The sequence below is a fragment of the Ranitomeya imitator genome, chromosome 10 (genome assembly GCF_032444005.1).
Source record: "Ranitomeya imitator isolate aRanImi1 chromosome 10, aRanImi1.pri, whole genome shotgun sequence".
In the NCBI taxonomy this organism is placed as follows: domain Eukaryota; kingdom Metazoa; phylum Chordata; class Amphibia; order Anura; family Dendrobatidae; genus Ranitomeya; species Ranitomeya imitator.
In genome coordinates, this window is record NC_091291.1 from 36,952,791 (window position 1) to 36,971,733 (window position 18,943).

At 42.7% G+C, this 18,943-nt stretch overlaps 1 protein-coding gene across 1 annotated transcript in view; it reads right to left on the minus strand.

Annotated features, from left to right (window-relative positions):
• Positions 1-18,943, minus strand: part of ALDH16A1 (aldehyde dehydrogenase 16 family member A1) — a 55,948-nt gene that overhangs the window by 9,549 nt on the left and 27,456 nt on the right. The window contains exons 8-13 of the mRNA XM_069741555.1: positions 15,399-15,596; positions 14,112-14,210; positions 13,827-13,963; positions 9,936-10,041; positions 8,768-8,937; positions 198-365 (exon numbers count right to left, since the gene is read on the minus strand). Coding sequence (XP_069597656.1) covers positions 198-365; positions 8,768-8,937; positions 9,936-10,041; positions 13,827-13,963; positions 14,112-14,210; positions 15,399-15,596 — 878 coding nt within the window. The remainder of the gene's footprint in view (positions 1-197; positions 366-8,767; positions 8,938-9,935; positions 10,042-13,826; positions 13,964-14,111; positions 14,211-15,398; positions 15,597-18,943) is intronic.

Sequence of the window (18,943 nt, forward strand, 5' to 3'; positions counted from 1 at the left end):
AAAAATTCTGTCCAGAAAATCTGGTATAAAACCTTCCCAGGAGAGCAGGAGCCAATTCCATATAAATGTCCATGGAAGTAGAACTGGAGGTCCGAAAAGCTCCTGCAGTTTTATGGAAGGGGCACATAGTCTGTCCATACAGTGCATATCTATGTTTAGTGATTTCTTATCATAAGTCTGGTGCAGACAGGACTTACCCAGGAGCAGCCTTGTGAGCTGCTTCCACTGCGTTGCGCACATCTTTCCGGTTTCCATCAGCTACATACGCCATGACGGCACCATCAGATCCAAGGATGGGCCGAGAGTACATGCCGTCTGGACGTTTTTGGGCGCCTCCATAATACAGCTTGTAAGTTCTATCGACACTGGAGGCAAATGACAAAGCAAACAGAAAAAAAGATTATTCACATGAATGGGCAAATATGGAACTTGTCTTCATCCCACTGGAACACAGACGACAGGAGGACCAACAGAGGCAGCATGTAAAGTTCTATCACGGCTAGTACTGACTGGATAAAAGGGACATAAACCAAATCAAGGAGGAATAACACAATCCATAGGACTAATAGAAGAAACGTCAGAATTTATTAAATTATATAATCCTGCCTCTGATGATAAGGAAACTGCTGAAAACTCTTCCGGAAAGGACAGTCTAAAGATGCCTTTAAAAGTAACTTTGTAATAGATCTAAGAGAAATCCACTTCTTTCTTCGCCAGGACGGATCGATCGTTCTCAAAATTCTCAATTCAGGGGTAAAACCTGTGCTCTGTGAAGATATGTTTTTACATTACGAAGACAGGAGATGACACTTGGTGCAGGGAAGACTATGTGGAGGGGAGGAAGGAAGAGTGAACACAGAGCTCCTACCTTCTACTATGTTCCAAAATTTCTTTAGATCGCGGCATGATGTCTAGCTTTGGAAGATTCTTTTGGTCTACTTTACTTTGTCAGGCAGGTCCTATTTAAGTGATTTCTTGATTGACAACAAGTGTGGCAGTAATCAGGCCTCGGTGTGGCTAGGGAATGTGAACTCAGCTTCCCAAAGATGTGATAAACCACAGTTAATTTATGTTTTTACGGGTGGGGAATCCGTTTTTCCCACACGGCTCTGTAGATTTGGATTATTATCTCCAGTTCTAATAAACAACATCAGCACAGACTGGTGAATATCAGCATCTTGTATAAAACAGCAAATAGTCTGAACACAATACACAAAACAGCAACAACACATGTAACCGATTAGAAGAAGTAAGCCAGAGATTGTGATCCGTGTAGTTATAGGGTCACTTTCCTTTACCCCTTCAATTTCTGGGCACTTTTCACTTTTTCATCCCTATTTTCTACAAATCACAACCTTTTAATTGAAGACTTGAGTTTTAGCTACCATTTAAAGCGGATGTCACCAGGTCAAAAATGTTTTTGCTCTTAATTCTAGAGACACGGGCCTTTATTTGGTGTTAATTTTTTATTATCTTTCCTAAGGGGATCAGAGTAAAGAGGCAGAATAATCTAAGACACGCCCAAGAGGATCCCGTAAGCCACACCTTCTTAGTAAAGACCAATAAATAAGCACTAAATAAAAAGGACAATATCTCAACCTATAAAAAGACAAAAAGGATGGCGAATGACAATAGTCCTAACACAAAGGACAATATAGACACGTGTTTGTGGTTGAGCCAAAGGGAATAACACCCCTGTGCTAATAAAAATGAGTCCTAGTGTAAAGTATAAACCATAGTCAATACAATGTTAAGCATGCATAATCAGAGCAAAGAATGGCATGCCAAAATGGAAATATAAGTCGATAATGCAGTAAAAGTCCCTATTAGGATGTAATAATATGCATCATGGCAGCCAAGATGGAGACTCACCCACCAAACACACCCGACGAGCTTTTCACAAATACTTCATCAGGTGACCCTTGAAGAAGCATTTGCGAAACGCGTGTCAGGTGTGTGGTGCCCAAGGGACTTACTGCATTATGTATTTACAGCTCCCTTTTGGCATGCCATTCTTTGCTTATATAATATGCATACTTATGCTTTATACTCTTCAGTAGGACTATATTTTAGTACCTCAGGGGCATTTTTCCCTTTGGTTCACCCACTAACACCTGTCTGTAGTGTCCTGTGTGTTGGGACTATTATCATTCTTTAACTTTTAGAGGGACATACAACCTTTTTATGTTTTTTTATTCTATTTTTAGAAGACAAAATAACCCCACCCCCCAAAAAACATGGTGGAATTTTTATTTCTTATTTTTGGGGTGGATTTCTGTTTGACCACTTAAAAGCTCATCAACTGCAGCATCTATGGGGTTAACAGGACATGATCGGCAGGTTACAAGCAGGTTTTCCACTGGTTCACATGTTTCCAGGAGTATTTACTAAACCAGACATGTTAGGAGTGGTGTTCTCTCCTCCGTAAGACAGGCGCTTGCTCTTATTATATGTAGGAGGCATAAAAGGTCAAGATTACTGGCATTTATCCAAAATTAGGTACAAAAGCCATGTGGTTCTACAGAACTCCCACATCGCACAATGGTGCCGAGTGTTTTCTCCACTACATCAAACATTAAAAATGTCAAATATCAATGATTTTCCACTCTGGAAAAGCAAAAGCACAAAGCAAAGAAACCTGCGAGAGCAAATGACACCAGGCAATAGTATAGTCATTATATAAAATATCATGTAATTCTGTGACCCTTAAACAAGAACTTGTGTGTGCATCAAGACTATATTTTATAACCTGGTGTGAATGTTGCCATTCTCCTGAATCCGGCATAGTTTTTCTTTTTTTTCTGCGCCTCTCCGTTCCCGAGATATGGCCTCAGCATTATTAATCTGGTTTTTGTAAGCCAAATGGGTGTAGGCTTCAAAGAACACTCCCACGAGGATAATCTAATGACCCCGCCCACTAGGATAGCAAGGCCAGATTAAGAAAGATGAAGCCGTATCTCAGCAATAGAGTGGAGCAGGAATACAGGTAAAATGGCGCCAAATTCAGGAGAACTGCGGCGTTTACACCAGGTAAAAAAAAACCCATTTATGGCAAGGGAGAGGTCCGCTTTTTATAGGTTTTTCCCAGGATAAAAAGTGATGTACTTTCCATCAGATAGGATCTAACCAAGTGATTGCTGGCACCCCCAGCAATCTTGGTAACAGGACTGCGCAGACCCGCCATCTTGAATGGAGCAGAGGTGGGAATGCGCAATCTCCGCTCAATTCCTTAGCTATAGGACTGACAGAGGAGTTTTTTAAGATCTTTGTCTTCAGAATCAATTCTTCCAGCGCTTTTATGGCATTTTTTTCGCCATTTAAATCAAAATGGCTTTGTACCAAAAATTACACACAAAAAAAAACAAAAACAAAGAAAGTCTGCAATAAAGTTTTCAAGCTGTAGCCGGTGTTCTACACGCAGAAAAAAAAATGTAAAAATAAAAAAATGTTCTTTGGTTACATTTTGTTCCCGCATGAAAAATACAGTGTTATCAGGAAAAATGTGAATTTTTTAATGTGATTTTTAGGCTTTTTTTTAAAACAAAACTCTAATTGATCTTTTAAAAAAAGATGCAAAGAATAATGAAATCGACAAAATGTATTTTTTTGGGGAATGAAAAACACTGCAGATCAAAAAATGCATCGAAAATTAAAAAAAAAATGTAATGTGTGAGATTTTAGAAATCTCATTAAATTGGATGCTGCTATAAAGTGCAGTTAAAAAAATAAAATGCAGCAAAACAGTCAAGTGTGAATAATCCTTTCCTTTCTCAGTAGAGAGAAGAACAAGACGTCTTTCCGCGGTATTCGGTCCCCCTTCTATTTAGGCCAAGGACGCTGCATTTGTTGCCCAGCTGTACCAAGCAGTGTTCAGTACAGGCTGCATGGATGTATTATAGCCGCTATTTAATCTGAGGTGCACAGTTTGGCGGAATTCTAGTTTTTATAGCAGCAGTGGGCGCCCCCAATGTGCACCAAGTCTATCCCTTTCGGCCTGAATTCTATCTCCATTTCCCTGCTGGAATGACGTAGCCGACACTGGATAGGTTGAGTGTCTCCTCTTCCATTGCCAAGGCTCCGGTTCACTCGTGAATACTAAGCGGCGGCCCTCACAGTCCATTGTACTAGAATCTGTATTTTCTGAGGAGTTCAGCAAGAAGAACATCTGCAAAGAGTTTGTATGATCTCCTCGTGTTTGCGTGGGTTTCCTCTAAGTTCTCTGGTTGCCTCCCACACGCCAAAGACATACTGATAGGGAATTAAGATTGTGAGCCCCAATGGGGACAGTGATGATTTCTGTACTGCGTTGCAGAATATGATGGTCCTATAATAGGACTATGTTCACATGGAGTGTTTTTTTTTGTTGCTAAGACAGCACTCTGCAGTGCTGTAGAATGCAAACATAAAATATGAAAATGTAATTACATTACTGCACTAAGAAATCTGAAAAATTGAGAATACTTAGCGCATAAATTGGCCAATTCATGTGTACCTGGCAGCCAAATTAAGGCGTTTCTCGTTGCCAGGACCTAATGCCAATCATCCCCTTCCACAGAGATATAGACTTTAGTCCAAGAGAGGATTCACATTAGGTTCCCATAGAGATGTCGACTGTCTTAAGAGTGGATTGGCATTAGGTCCTGGCAACAAGAATCACCTTAACGTGGCTTCCAGGTACACATGAATTGGCCAATTTATGCACTAAGCTTTCTCAATTTTTCAGATTTCTAGTGCAGTAATGCAATTCAGTTTTTCATATTTTATGTATGCATGCTACAGAGTGCTGCCTTATCTGTTTAATTGTATATGAGTTGGCGACTCTAGGTAAGCACCTGTTCAGACCTGATTTATGTTTGGATGTGACGGTCAGTATTTTTTATATTTTTTTTTTGCTGTCACCAGATTTGTCCTACCCGATCTGATTGCAACATGATGCAGGGGCAGAGACCCCAATTCCAGCAATGTGTCACTTATTGGGCTGCTTGCTGTCATTTTGATGCAATCACTGATTTCTCTACCGTATAACCCCGCCCACACCACTGATTGGCAGCTTCACATGTACATTGGCAGCAAGCTGCCAAGCAGCTGTGAGGGCGGAGTTATACAGAGCTCATGAATATGGAGGACTACATGGCAGCAGGTTTACTGGTCCTTCAATGATATCTCCTAAAGATAAAACTGTGATTATATCAAAACGATAACAAGCAGCCCAGTAAGCAACACATCACTGGAATCAGGGTCCCTGTCTCTACATTATGCTGATCTCAGATTAGGTGGCAAAAACCTGGTAACAGATTCAGTTTAATGCAAATTAAAAGCTGCTTTTTAAGCAACAGATAGGAGATTTCATAATTTAGTTTTTCAATAACGGAATTTGAGAACTTGATCGTTTTTTAAATCTGCATCATGTCAATTCCTTCATTGAAAGTAAAAAAAGCTGCAAAAAAAAAGAAAAAGAAAGAAGCAACAAAGGTCTTTAAGTTTTTTTTTGGTAGATAAAACTAACTTTCTTAGTTGCACACATACATAAACGATGTGCCACGGTGTATAAGGGTGTTGAGTCCTGAAGGTCACCTTGACGTGGTTGTGCTGACACTTTGTGTATGCGCCACGGTGTATAAGGGTGTTGAGTCCTGAAGGTCACCTTGACGTGGTTGTGTTGACACTTCATGTATGTATATGGTAGTACATTGGACACATGGCATATTTGGGCACCTGTGCATTAATACTAAAGGTGTGTGGGTAACATTGTTTTCCTTTTTTGTGTAGAGCAAACATGTAACTACACCCAAAAAAAAAAAAAAAAAAAAAAAGAAAGTCAAAATAGACCAGGAAAAAAAATGCAACAAAAATGTTAAGAGTGAACACAGACTAAGGGAGTAAAAAAAAGTTGTATAAGGAATTCCAATGCAGACGAAATGGGAAGAAAAAGCAGATGATCAAAAGGCTGGCGGTGGCGGGTCCTCCAGATTAGTCGTCTGGGGGTCAAAGACCCTGTAAAATACAACACTTTCATCTGGAGGGAAGGAAACATTATACAGAACATGAACGGAAGATCCAGATGCTGTAATGTGGGAAATATCCCTGAGAAACATGGAGGATTTACAGCCGACAGGAACGGGGATCACAGCTGACGGCCGTCTCCAGACTGTCATTTCTAGGGAAGGAGGACCCCTGCCCCCCGAGGGAGGACACGCCATAGATTCAGTGTCTGCATTAGTCGCATTTTCCAGACTACACTGGAAACTATTTCCACCCGAATCGACTTCCCATTGACTTTTCAGCCTGACAACCTACAAAGCTGCAGTGTAAAGCATAGGGGATAGACTGACCAGTGTTCTAGGCCTCTAAACCAGGAACGTCAAACTAAAATACTCAGAGGGTTAAAATTATAAGCTTGGACAAAGTCGCGGGCTAACAAACAAAAAAATGTCTGTAATTGAGAATTTTATCCTTATCAAATATAACGATGAACTTTTTCATATGTAACAAACTTAAAGGGGCCGTCCCGCAAACAAAGTACATTTTAAATAAATTTTATTAAATAAATATTAAAATATTGGAATAATATAATGTTATGTAAGAGCAGGAAAAATGCATAAGACCTAATGGACTAATATAAATATATAATAAAAAATGGACTAAACACTTAATACAGATAAAGTATGATTCAAACAAAAGTGCCCCCAAACACAGTATGATACCCCCACACGCTCAGTATGATTACTCTACTGTACCCACCCCCTCAATCCCCCTTACAAATCACAATATGATTCTCAACAGTAGTCCCCTACGCAGCCCTCCATACAGTATAACGGCCACAAAAAGTGTTACAGTATAATGAGCCCCATATATTGCTCCATACAGTATAATGGCTCCACATAGTCCTCCATACAGTATAACGGCCACAAAAAGTGCTCCATACAGTATAATGAGCCCCATATATTGCTCCATACAGTATAATAGCTCCACAGTCCTCCATACAGTATAACGGCCACAAAAAGTGCTCCATACAGTATAATGAGCCCCATATATTGCTCCACACAATATAATGGCTCCACATAGTCCTCCATACAGTATAACGGCCACAAAAAGTGCTCCATACAGTATAATGAACCCCATATATTGCTCCATACAGTATAATGGCTCCACATAGTCCTCCATACAGTATAAAGGCCACAAAAAGTGCTCCATACAGTATAATGAGCCCCATATATTGCTCCATACAGTATAATGGCTCCACATAGTCCTCCATACAGTATAACGGCCACAAAAAGTGCTCCATACAGTATAATGAGCCCCATATATTGCTCCATATAGTATAATGGCTCCACATAGTCCTCCATACAGTATAACGGCCACAAAAAGTGCTCCATACAGTATAATGAGCCCCATATATTGCTCCATACAGTATAATGGCTCCACATAGTCCTCCATACAGTATAACGGCCACAAAAAGTGCTCCATACAGTATAATGAGCCCCATATATTGCTCCATATAGTATAATGGCTCCACATAGTCCTCCATACAGTATAACGGCCACAAAAAGTGCTCCACAGTATAATGAAACCCATATATTGCTCTATACAGTATTATGAGGCCCATATAGTCCTCCATACAGTATAATGAGCCTCATATATTGTGCAATACAGTATAACAGCCCCACATAGTCCTCCATACAGTATAATGAGCCCCATATATTGTGCCATTTAGTATAACAGACCCACATAGTCCTCCATACAGTATAACGGCCCCACATAGTCCTGACTATGGAAGGTACTGACCCAATTATGTGTCTGGGAAGGAAAAAAAAGGCAACTTATTGCAGGACAGCGGCTATAGTCATAGTACAGAGGAATCCAGAGCTTTAGGTGCATACAGCAATGCAGCTGTCCCAAAAATTGCAAAGGTTGTATGTAATTTTTTTTTTTTTTCGGCATTTAACATAAGTTTTAAATAATTTTACAGACAACAATGCTAAATAGATTTTCAATAAGAAATATGTAGAATGTAATTAGGCGTTACCTTTAGCTATTAAAATTGCAAGTTTGCAGCCTGTTACAAGTTTTAGATTTTTGCCTTGCAATAAAGGCTGAATGTGAGATCTTTGTGATTTCCTGGTGATGCCGTCTTCACTTGCTTTCATGGTTTAGCACAGCTTTTATTCTGTACTTCGTTGTCTCCGCCTGCTTTCTTCTTTGCCTATAGTCTGATATCTCTGCTCTCCATAACACATTAGATGCTTTCTCCTTTTATCAAATGCAGATCTGTGTACAACCTCTTCCCTCCAGCTATCACTAACACTGAAATATTACATGTTTGCGGACTGATCCAAATTTTAGATTTTTGTTTGGTGGGAGTTTCTCTCCCAGGAATATAGGCTGAATGTGAGCTCTGTTTATATTCCTGGTGCTGCTGTCTTCACTTGCTTTAGCACAGCTTCTATTCTGTACTTATTCCTCTCCATCTGCTTTCTCCCTTGCCTAGAGTCTGTTTTCTCTGCTCTCCATAAGACTTTAAATGCTTTCTCCTTTATCCACTGCAGATGTGTGTACAACCCTTCCCTCCTGCTATCACTAAAACTGAAAAGCGAGGGGAAAAGCACTGAGCTGGTCAAAGAGCTTACAGTCTGGGGCAGCAAAATGGTAGAAAAACTTTCATGAAGACTATTGGAAAGTTGCTTAACTTTGCATTTAAAAAGCAAACGAACGACAAAAATGTAAAAAACCAAGGTTTGCCCACCGATACCACGCTTTGCCTACTTACCTTGGAATTTGGGAATCCTGAACCTGAATGACGGAGGCGCTGACGTCTTTTTGGCCAGGAATTGGGGGAACATCGGCCCCATAAGTAACCGCAAATGTTTTGTAGTTCACATCTCCTGGGTTCGGCTTGGCTCTGCTTTCCCAGGACGGTCGTACATATTCATATAGCCCCTGAAAATAAAGGATCAACTCGTCTTTGCAACAGGTTGTAAAGTGGAGCTCTATTAAATGCAAGAATAAAAAATAGCACAGTACCATAGGTAGAAATGTCTATCTGGTTCTACATCTGCACTGCGACTAAAACGCATCAACAGAAAATGATCTATTGCTTAAATCAAATTTACATGTTACATTTATTTTTTTGTGTTTTTTTTCATGTCACGATCTGTATTAAAGAAAAACAAAATTAATAATCTTGCAATTTCCACTTTAGCCACTAGGTTTTTTTTCAAAGACTAACTTCCTGTTCTTTCAGGATGAGTTTTCAGCAGGCTCCTTCTCACAGACAGGATTACAATCATGGGTAACACACAGCTATCACAACAGGAAACCTTTGCACACGCTCATTAGATGCTTCAATATGCTAGGGTTGGGCTCTGATTATTGCTGCTAATGTACATGTACCATTTCCTGAAACAACAGGAAGTTAGACTGTAAAAAAGCCCCGGTGGCCGGTATGAGAACTGCAGGATTTTTATTCCACTTTTTTGTAGGGGGGATGAACAAAAAAAAACCTCAATATTGTATTTTGTTATGCATTTCGCTTTTTTTTCTTCTTTTTTGCACAATACTGATCACTCCCTCCAGGGACTTGAACACACGATCCATTGATTACATAGATAATACCCTGCACTACTTCTAAAGTACAGAGCATTATCTACACTGCCGGTGGAGCCAATGAAGTGACAGCAGGAGAGATCTCCCTCTGTCACGCTCCTTATTTTAAGCATAGCATGCAAGGAGTTTGTGGAGCCGCTGCAAACACCGACAGCGCTCATTTACCTCTGCTACATCTTTGGTAGAAGCTGGTAGACACTGGCAGCCCTTCCAATCACCATCCCAGAGTGAATAATCAGTGCCTTTCACACCATAATGGAAAATGGCACGTGAAAAGGCAGTGATGTGATGTAAAGCGGAGAAGTAATAATTCCAGGAAATCTCCCCTTTACCTCTTTTCCACCATCTCGGCCAAATCCACTTTCTTTATAGCCACCAAACCCGGCTGCTGCATCAAACATATTGTGCCCATTCACCCACACAGTACCAGCCTTGATGCTGAAAGTAAGAAAAAAAAATTGGTAAAAGTGCCTAGCTTAGACTAGACAGTCTTAACATTTGCTCAAATATTGCTAAAATTCTGTTTTTAGACTGTATTTTAAATTTGAGGCAACATTTGACATTTTGGCTAATTATATGAGTAGCAAATGAAAATAGGATGGCAAGTTGAAAGTTGCAAAATATTAAATCAATATGGTCCCAGTATACTTATTTGATAAAGGAATTTATCAACAATATGGTATATGAGGCAAAAACACTAACAGTGAGCCACAGGCTTCAATACTATGTGGAGTATAAGAGGCAGAAACACAAACAGCGAGCCACAGGCTTCAATACTATGTGGAGTATTAGAGGCAGAAACACCAACAGTGAGCCACAGGCTACAATACTATGTGGAGTATAAGAGGCAGAAATACTAACAGTGAGCCACAGGCTACAATACTATGTGGAGTATAAGAGGCAGAAATACTAACAGTGAGCCACAGGCTACAATACTATGTGGAGTATAAGAGGCAGAAACACCAACACTGAGCCACAAGCTTCAATACTATGTGGAGTATAAGAGGCAGAAACACTAACAGTGATCCACAGGCTTCAATACTATGTGGAGTATAAGAGGCAGAAACACCAACAGTGATCCACAGGCTTCAATACTATGTGGAGTATAAGAGGCAGAAACACCAACAGTGATCCACAGGCTTCAATACTATGTGGAGTATAAGAGGTAGAAACACTAACAGTGAGCTACAGGCTTCAATACTATGTGGAATATAAGAGGCAGAAACACTAACAGTGAGCCACCGGCTACAATACTATGTGGAGTATAAGAGGTAGAAACACTAACAGTGAGCTACAGGCTTCAATACTATGTGGAATATAAGAGGCAGAAACACTAACAGTGAGCCACCGGCTACAATACTATGTGGAATATAAGAGGCAGAAACACTAACAGTGAGCCACCGGCTACAATACTATGTGGAGTATAAGAGGTAGAAACTGTTATGACCTGGTGGTCAGGACAATAATGGACCTGGTGGTTAAGAGCACACGGAATGACCTGATAGTTACTGATAATATAGGACAAGCTCTGGGACGTGGGAACTCTGCTGACCGCAATCCCTAATCCTATCACACACACTAGAAATAGCCGTGGATTGCTCCTAACGCTCCCTATGCAACTCGGCACAGCCTAAGGAACTAGCTAGCCCTGAAGATAGAAAAATAAGCCTACCTTGCCTTAGAGAAATTCCCCAAAGGAAAAGGCAGCCCCCCACATATAATGACTGTGAGTAAAGATGAAAATACAAACACAGAGATGAAATAGATTTAGCAAAGTGAGGCCCGACTTACTGAACAGACCGAGGATAGGAAAGGTTACTTTGCGGTCAGCACAAAAACCTACAAAAAGACCACGCAGAGGGCGCAAAAAAGACCCTCAGCACCGACTCACGGTGCGGAGGCGCTCCCTCTGCGTCCCAGAGCTTCCAGCAAGCAAGACAACAATAAAAATAGCAAGCTGGACAGAAAAATAGCAAACCAAAGAAATACAAGCTGGAACTTAGCTTCTGCTGGGAAGACAGGTCACAAGAACGATCCAGGAGTGAACTAGACCAATACTGGAACATTGACAGGTGGCATGGAGCAATGATCTAAGTGGAGTTAAATAGAGCAGCCAGCTAACGAATTAACCTCGTCACCTGTGGAAGGAAACTCAGAAACACCCACCAGAGGAAGTCCATGGACAGAACCAGCCGAAGTACCATTCATGACCACAGGAGGGAGCCCGACAACAGAATTCACAACAAGAAACACTAACAGTGAGCTACAGGCTTCAATACTATGTGGAATATAAGAGGCAGAAACACCAACAGTGAGCCACAGGCTTCAATACTATGTGGAATATAAGAGGCAGAAATTCTTTTTTACCGGCAGCCTCACAGACAAAGAATGGAGTGGTGGATTGGGTGTTTGACCTGCCAGGCAGGTCTCAATATAGAGGTGTTCCTTGTTATATTGCCCTGTGACCCTGCTAACTTCTATTACCATCCCTCCCATGATGTAAAGACCCTATCGACTGTCATCACGGCGCAAGTGAACATGATGTTCCCCATTCAGCATTTTGGACAATACATGCATGAAGCAAGGAACATGCTGGCCGTATCAGTCAACCATCGCACAGAAATTAAATTATCTGTTTATTATTTTTCTTTTTTTACATTTTTATATACTTTTTGATTTTTTCAACAATTTTGTTATATATGTTGTCCTGTGTGCGTCTCCGTGTCCCATATATGTGATCTGTGGGATTGGAGTCTGATGGGTATTTTTATCTGATCTGGGGGGGTGAGGCGGGCGGACTTTGGATCGGTGCATTTACATCTGACTGCCTAGAATTCCTACTTTGTATCAATATCAGTAGCAGTGCGCATCGCGCTGCGTGCTGCCTTGTCCCGGTGTGCACGGGCGTCTGTACGGCTCGTTCACAGATTGCAGGCTTTTCCTGCATCTGCGTGCTTGCTGTGACGCCCGTTTGCACTGCCGGGACCTGCCGGACGCAGTGCGCATGCGCCGATAACGCTACTGTTATTGGCTGCCGGGCGCCATGTGACCTGGGTCAGGGGCTATTTCAAGGTCCTCCTGAGCATTTCAGAGCTATCCCCTTGAGAAAGCGGCGGTTTGTAGCCGCGAAACGCGCGGCGGGGACCACCTCCCGACTGCCCCTCCACCCTGCCCTAGTATAAGGTAAGCCCCTGTTCTTTTGCTGGCGTTTTATGATTTTTCCACCTGTTTGTTACACTGCCAGCAGAAATGGCACCGTTGTGTGCATGGGTGCTTGCCTGTTAGAAAAAGTGCCAGTGTCACTAACCTATTTGCCTTTAGACTGGTTTAACCTTGGTACTACCCCCATGCTAGCCTCATGACTTCTGGTTCCCTATGGGGTCCTAATATATTATCCCACATGGCACATAGGGGCTCATGGTTTTCCGGGTGGACACACTTGTGGCTTTATTGAGATCGCTATTAGTGTTCAGTGTCTTACTTCCTTTTTTCCCCTCCCTCAGTTGTTTTGGGGGGGCGGGCAGGGGCATGATATGTATACCCAGGTGGGTAGATATCATAGGGAGAGGGAGTAGGGGTGTGGGGGTTATGTTTTCAGCTTATCATTAACAGTCATCTTTGTTCATATTACTTGAATATATTTGAAATGCAAATTATATGTTATGTGTAGATTTTGAATAAAGTTGATTTATATTGTTCATTGATGCTCAGTTTTTCCTCCTGGTAATATAGGTCTCCATATTAGGGAGAGTGAATGTGCTGGGATAAGGTGTTATATGAGCATGCTCAGGTTCTGAGTGTCTTCGGCGTGCTCGAATTATGTGTCCGAGTCTCCGCGACTGAATGTCTGAGGGTTGTTGGGCAGACAACACATGAGGTGGATTCCCTGTTCTGTAATTCCCGCATGTGTTGCAGCTGTCGAACAGCCGAGCGACATGCAGCCGCGGGGACTCGGGACATATTATTCGAGCACGCCGAAGATACTCGGTTAGCACTTGAGCATGCTCAGATAACACTTTATCCCAGCACTACTCCATATCTCCGCTTTCTGGAATCCTATGAATGTGACACAATAATGGTGAATATTGAGTATGTAATTTGGGTATAAAATTAGTTTATTACTTGGTGCTTATTAAGAAAAAAAAAGGAAACAAAATAAGGGGAAAGGGTAAAAAAAAGAAAAAAGGGGTAAATCCGGAGGTTTGAAATACAGAACTGCTCACCTCAATGCTACTTCCAAGGCGAGAGGGAGGTTATCTGTCCACACGCTCGCTGCCAATCCATATGGGGTGTTGTTACCCAGGGCAATGGCTTCCTTAGCTGTGCGGAAAGACATGGCGACCAAGACAGGGCCGAAAATCTGGTTAAAAAAAAAATAAAAAAAAGTATATATATAAATAAATGAATATATATATTATACACACACACACACACACATTGGAACATGGTATCAATATATCAAGGTATATATCAGATAGTTTACAAGTTGTTAGCAGTTAGTTTCTTACCTCTTCTCGGACACAGCGAGAGGTGGTGTCCACGCCGGTGATCAGGGTCGGCAGGTAATATAATCCTTTCTTAGGGAGCGGTCCTGGAGCTTGGAAAATCTAAAGGGGCAGACAGAAGATACACTGATGTCTGGATGAGGTCTTAAAAGGGGTTGTCCAGACTTGTGAATCCTCACAGCACGCACAGTGCACACAGTCAGGATTCTCCGGTGCCACCAGTGATCTTGTGACTTGCATACTCCAGGCCACATTACGACTAGACATACGTGACCTGACTCAATTCACTTGTATTGTGCGAGGTCGTGCACGTCTAGTCAACATGTGACCGCATGTCTGCAATTCGCACACTTGGGGTCAAGCGCCCTCCCCTTCCCGGGAAATGTTGACAGCATGCCCAATGCGCACTGTCGGGATTCACAAATCTGCAGTCAAATTAAATTGAACCCCAATCTTAAGCGTGGACAGTCCCTTGAATAATTCATTTCTAGATTAAGTTTCATTAAAAGGTTAGTGGGTTTCTGAATATTTTTTGGAAAGGGAGCAAGGAGAGAAGAGGAACTGGAAGCTGATGAAGGTGTTCGCACTGCAGTCATGCAGCAGATCCTTCCCGTGTCATAGACAGCAATGATAAATTTATAACATTTTAATGGAATCTGCCACCAGGTTTTTTCTATATAAACGGAGAGCAGCATAATGTAAGGACACACACCCCGATTCCAGTGATGTGTCACTTGCTAGGTGGCTTGCTGCCAATTTGATACCAACCCTGTTTTCTCAGCTGCAGAGCTCAAATGCTGAGCCCTGTATAACCCCGCCCACACCAGCATACACTGACAAAAATCTGCCAATCAGTGGTGGGGGCGGGGTTCTACAGAGCTGCAGGACTAGATGGCACGAGACACCTAGTCCTGTAATGATAATCTACTGCTGATAAAACACTGATTGTATTGAAACAGAAATTAACAGCCCAGTAAGTGACACATAGCTGGAATCAGGGTCTCTGCCCCTACATGATGCTGATCTCAGTTTACATAGTAAAAAAAACTGTTGATAGATTCCCTTTAAGTACAATACAAAAAAAGCCTTGAAGTACTACAAGTCTCAAGAATGTTGTAAGAATCTATCATGGGCTTCTCCTCCATCCTATGGGCATTTAATTTTCAATCTTAGGGACAGTAAGGCCATATTCACATGAAGGTGTCTGGATCCATCAGATGGACCGGAATGGTCTGAGCCTAATCCACAAACATTTATAACATGTCCTCCCTTTTCAGTGCTGTCGCTCACCTCTGCCCCTTCTGAACGAGCCTCCTCCACAAATTCCCCGATTGTCTTCTTTTGGCTTTCGTCCACCAGGGCTCCCATGTCGGTGCATTTATCGAGACTGTCCCCGACCCTCAGGTGGGACATCCTCTGCTTCAGTCTGCGGATCAAATCCTCAGCGATGGACTCCTGCATGAGAAGCCGGGACCCCGCGCTGCAAACCTGGAGGAAAAGGGGCAAATCAAGTCAACCGGACGTGACCACTAACCAGAGGACCGCCCTTGGGATTCCATGTATAAGCGTCCGGTCAGTTTTATGCCCAAGCTTAACAGGAACAAGGCCTTAACAAAAGGTGAAAAATGTTCGATTAATGGTCCCCCTCTCGATCAACTGGACAGGGGTCTTTACTCCTAATAATACGCAGTAAAAAAAAAAATTATTAAAATAAAATAAAAATATTATCATCAAAAATGGTTAAAAAAAATTGCTTGGAAATACTTTGCAATTAACTTGTTCTTAAAAATGTTCTCCGTTCTCAATGTACGTGTGGTTGATGGAAACAGACGTGAACAGGCTCGGACTGGCTGATCGGAGAGCAGGGGAATCCTCCGGTGGGCCACTACCCTCTTATAGTCATTTACACACCTGCCTGGTTCATGTTATATACACTTGTGATGGAGGACAATGTCACATTTGCATGTAGCTGAAAAGTGGACACTGGTGGGCCCTTGGCACCCCAGTCTGACACTGGACGTGAGGTTCGGGTAGTGTGATTACATGGCATGAGTGCTGCCTAATATTTGGGGGTCAAGAATAAAGTAGGGGTCCGGTGAGAGGTGAGAATCAAGTGTAAACGTTAGAAGTTCTGTGATCTAGCTCGTTCTTCCATCGTTCGTCCTCTGTGTAACACATGGCGGCTCTATTGATGGACGAGCGGCTGGACAGACCACTGCACATAAATCAGGACAGCTCTTCACTTTTGGTTTGCCGCTGGAGTAATCTGCAATTTCGTTCATCGCGCCTCTAAACTCTATAACCTCCATATGCTCAGCACTAAATCGCTCTGATATATAGGCCGGGGCCAGTGACCCAAGAGATAAAAACCATATGGCCGACTGCTGCTACCGCTCCTGAAATGAGACAGCCGTGGGAAGGCCTCAGTTATAGGGGGCTTTCGGTTGCAGAAAACCCTCGTCCCCCTCCATGTAGTTAGAAAAAATAAAAACTCTTTACTCCCCCTCCTCAGGTCCAGTGCTGAGCCTTCACCATTTATTCTAGTGTCTGATGGTCTGCAGCCCTGATATCATGTCAAAGGCGCTGCAGCTAATCTATGAGCTTCGGCTCAGGGCTTCTAGTGCCATTTACTTGAGCACAGAAGCTGAGCTCACCGATTGCCTGCAGCGCTGATGTGCCGAAGAGGGTGAGTAGAGCAGAATCCTACTTACCAACAAAACAACACAACAAAACACCAAAACAACACAACTTACCATGTAAACACCCCAACAACATAAACTCAATTCGCTGCCATTCCCCAGACAGACGCGATGGAACGATGTTTTGACCACGCGGCCACTTCGTTATCACTTTCGCCTTGAGTCCTGGTCTCCATCATGCGGGAAAAAGCTTTGTCATTGCTCCTGGATGATTGGACAAGTTGCTCTTCGAGGAGGTTTAGATTCCATTTTTTCTTCCTGGTCGTGTTCTTAGGCAACAGTTTGAGCGATTCCCTCCATGGCTGAGAAGCCCCCATGCTTGAATGGTCTCTGGAGGCTTTACTGTCGGTATGACCTAAAGCAATGGTGTAGACAAGTCTACACTGTACAACACCCTCGGGGGAAACAGATAACTTCAGCTATGGAGGGTTACCATTATTAAAACTTAACCTTTAATGAAGATGGCTAAAAATATAAGAACCCAACGAACAAACACATATACATATACAAAAGTGCCCAAAATAACCAGTGCTCAAAAAATAAAAGAATGGAACGGTCTCACCACTCGGGACGGACACTTGGATTTTTCTCAGCCAGTGGGGCTATGTTGAGTAACAGTCCAGGGGAAAAAGCAGCGGGTTGGAGCACAAATCCTATATACCCTGTAATCCCTGTATAGCTCCTGTCCTTACAAGGACAGGCCCCAAGTGGACCCTGCTATGGACAACCACCAGATGAATGGGTGCAGGTAAGTAGATCTCCTCTTCTCCCCACGCGTTTCATCACCAGTGTAGGAGACTCATCAGGGGAGTTTAAACAGATTTGTGTGCTACAAGGCACAAAAGTCCAAGCAAAGACAGAAAAAAAAGAGTCCGTATATCAATGTGGGTCCCGCAGTGGCTGGGTACCCATCAGCAAGGTATGGCTGTCTGTGTTTGCAGTCAAAATGTGTCCTCACTCGCACCCCCACAGGAGTATCCTTTTATATTAATGCTAATCACCGCCCCTCATATGTCAGTATCCTGTGGTAGGCTAATGTAACCCGAATAGAAATTAATCATACTCACTCAGCATGTGTATACAGCGTGCAGTGGTGTATGCACCGGATGTGCGGCCGCCATGTTGTGCGCGTCACTTCCGCACATGCGCAGGAAAGATGCGTTCCAAAGCTGGAACGCACAATCGCCATATTGTGGGCGTCACTAACAATACGCTACAGCAGCGGCAAGCGGATACACAATGTAGTCACGCTAGAAAAGTGCGCTCCATGTCGTGGAACGCACAGAGATCGCCATGTTGTGCGCGTCACTTCCGCACATGCGCAGGAAAGATGCGTTCCAAAGCTGGAACGCACAATCGCCATATTGTGGGCGTCACTAACAATACGCTACAGCAGCGGCAAGCGGATATACAATGTAGTCACGCTAGAAAAGTGCGCTCCATGTCATGGAACGCACAGAGATCGCCATCTTGTGGGTGTCGCAATAAGAACGTCCCATTGTGGGAAACGCTACAGCGGCGCCGAGTAGATGGAAAAAAGTGGCATACGTAATATAAATGCGCTAAGATAGTGCGCTCCACATAGTGGAACGCACAAAAGTCGCCATCATGTGGGCGTCGCAGATGAGAACGTTACAGCGACGCCATGGCAACCAATACCTGCCAGAAAAGCGCAACCCACACCATGAAACACACCTAAAAAGAGAGGCATGATCACCATATTATTGGTATCGCTAAATATTAATACCGTGGCAACAAATCACAGTTTATATAATCATACTGTAAGCATAACCAATCATACACCACGGCGGGGCCATCGTAACAAAAAGCCACCAGATGACATGCTGTGGGCATAGTACCTTGGTACAGCGACTACAGAATACGCACTGTATGACAATGGGGGGGGTTAGGATGAAGTTATTTATATATATATATATGGGGGGGGGGGACACTCCTTGATAGCCATGCTAATGCCACCAAAGTAAATGGAGGATGCTAAATAAGCATACCCAAAAGAATATGTATAGGGCTGCCTAATAGATAAAAGCACAAAAACAAGTGAGGAAACAACATAGTTGAATAAAAGTCGGATTCTCAAAATGGTGACGTTACACCCCCTATTCATGGTGCGATACA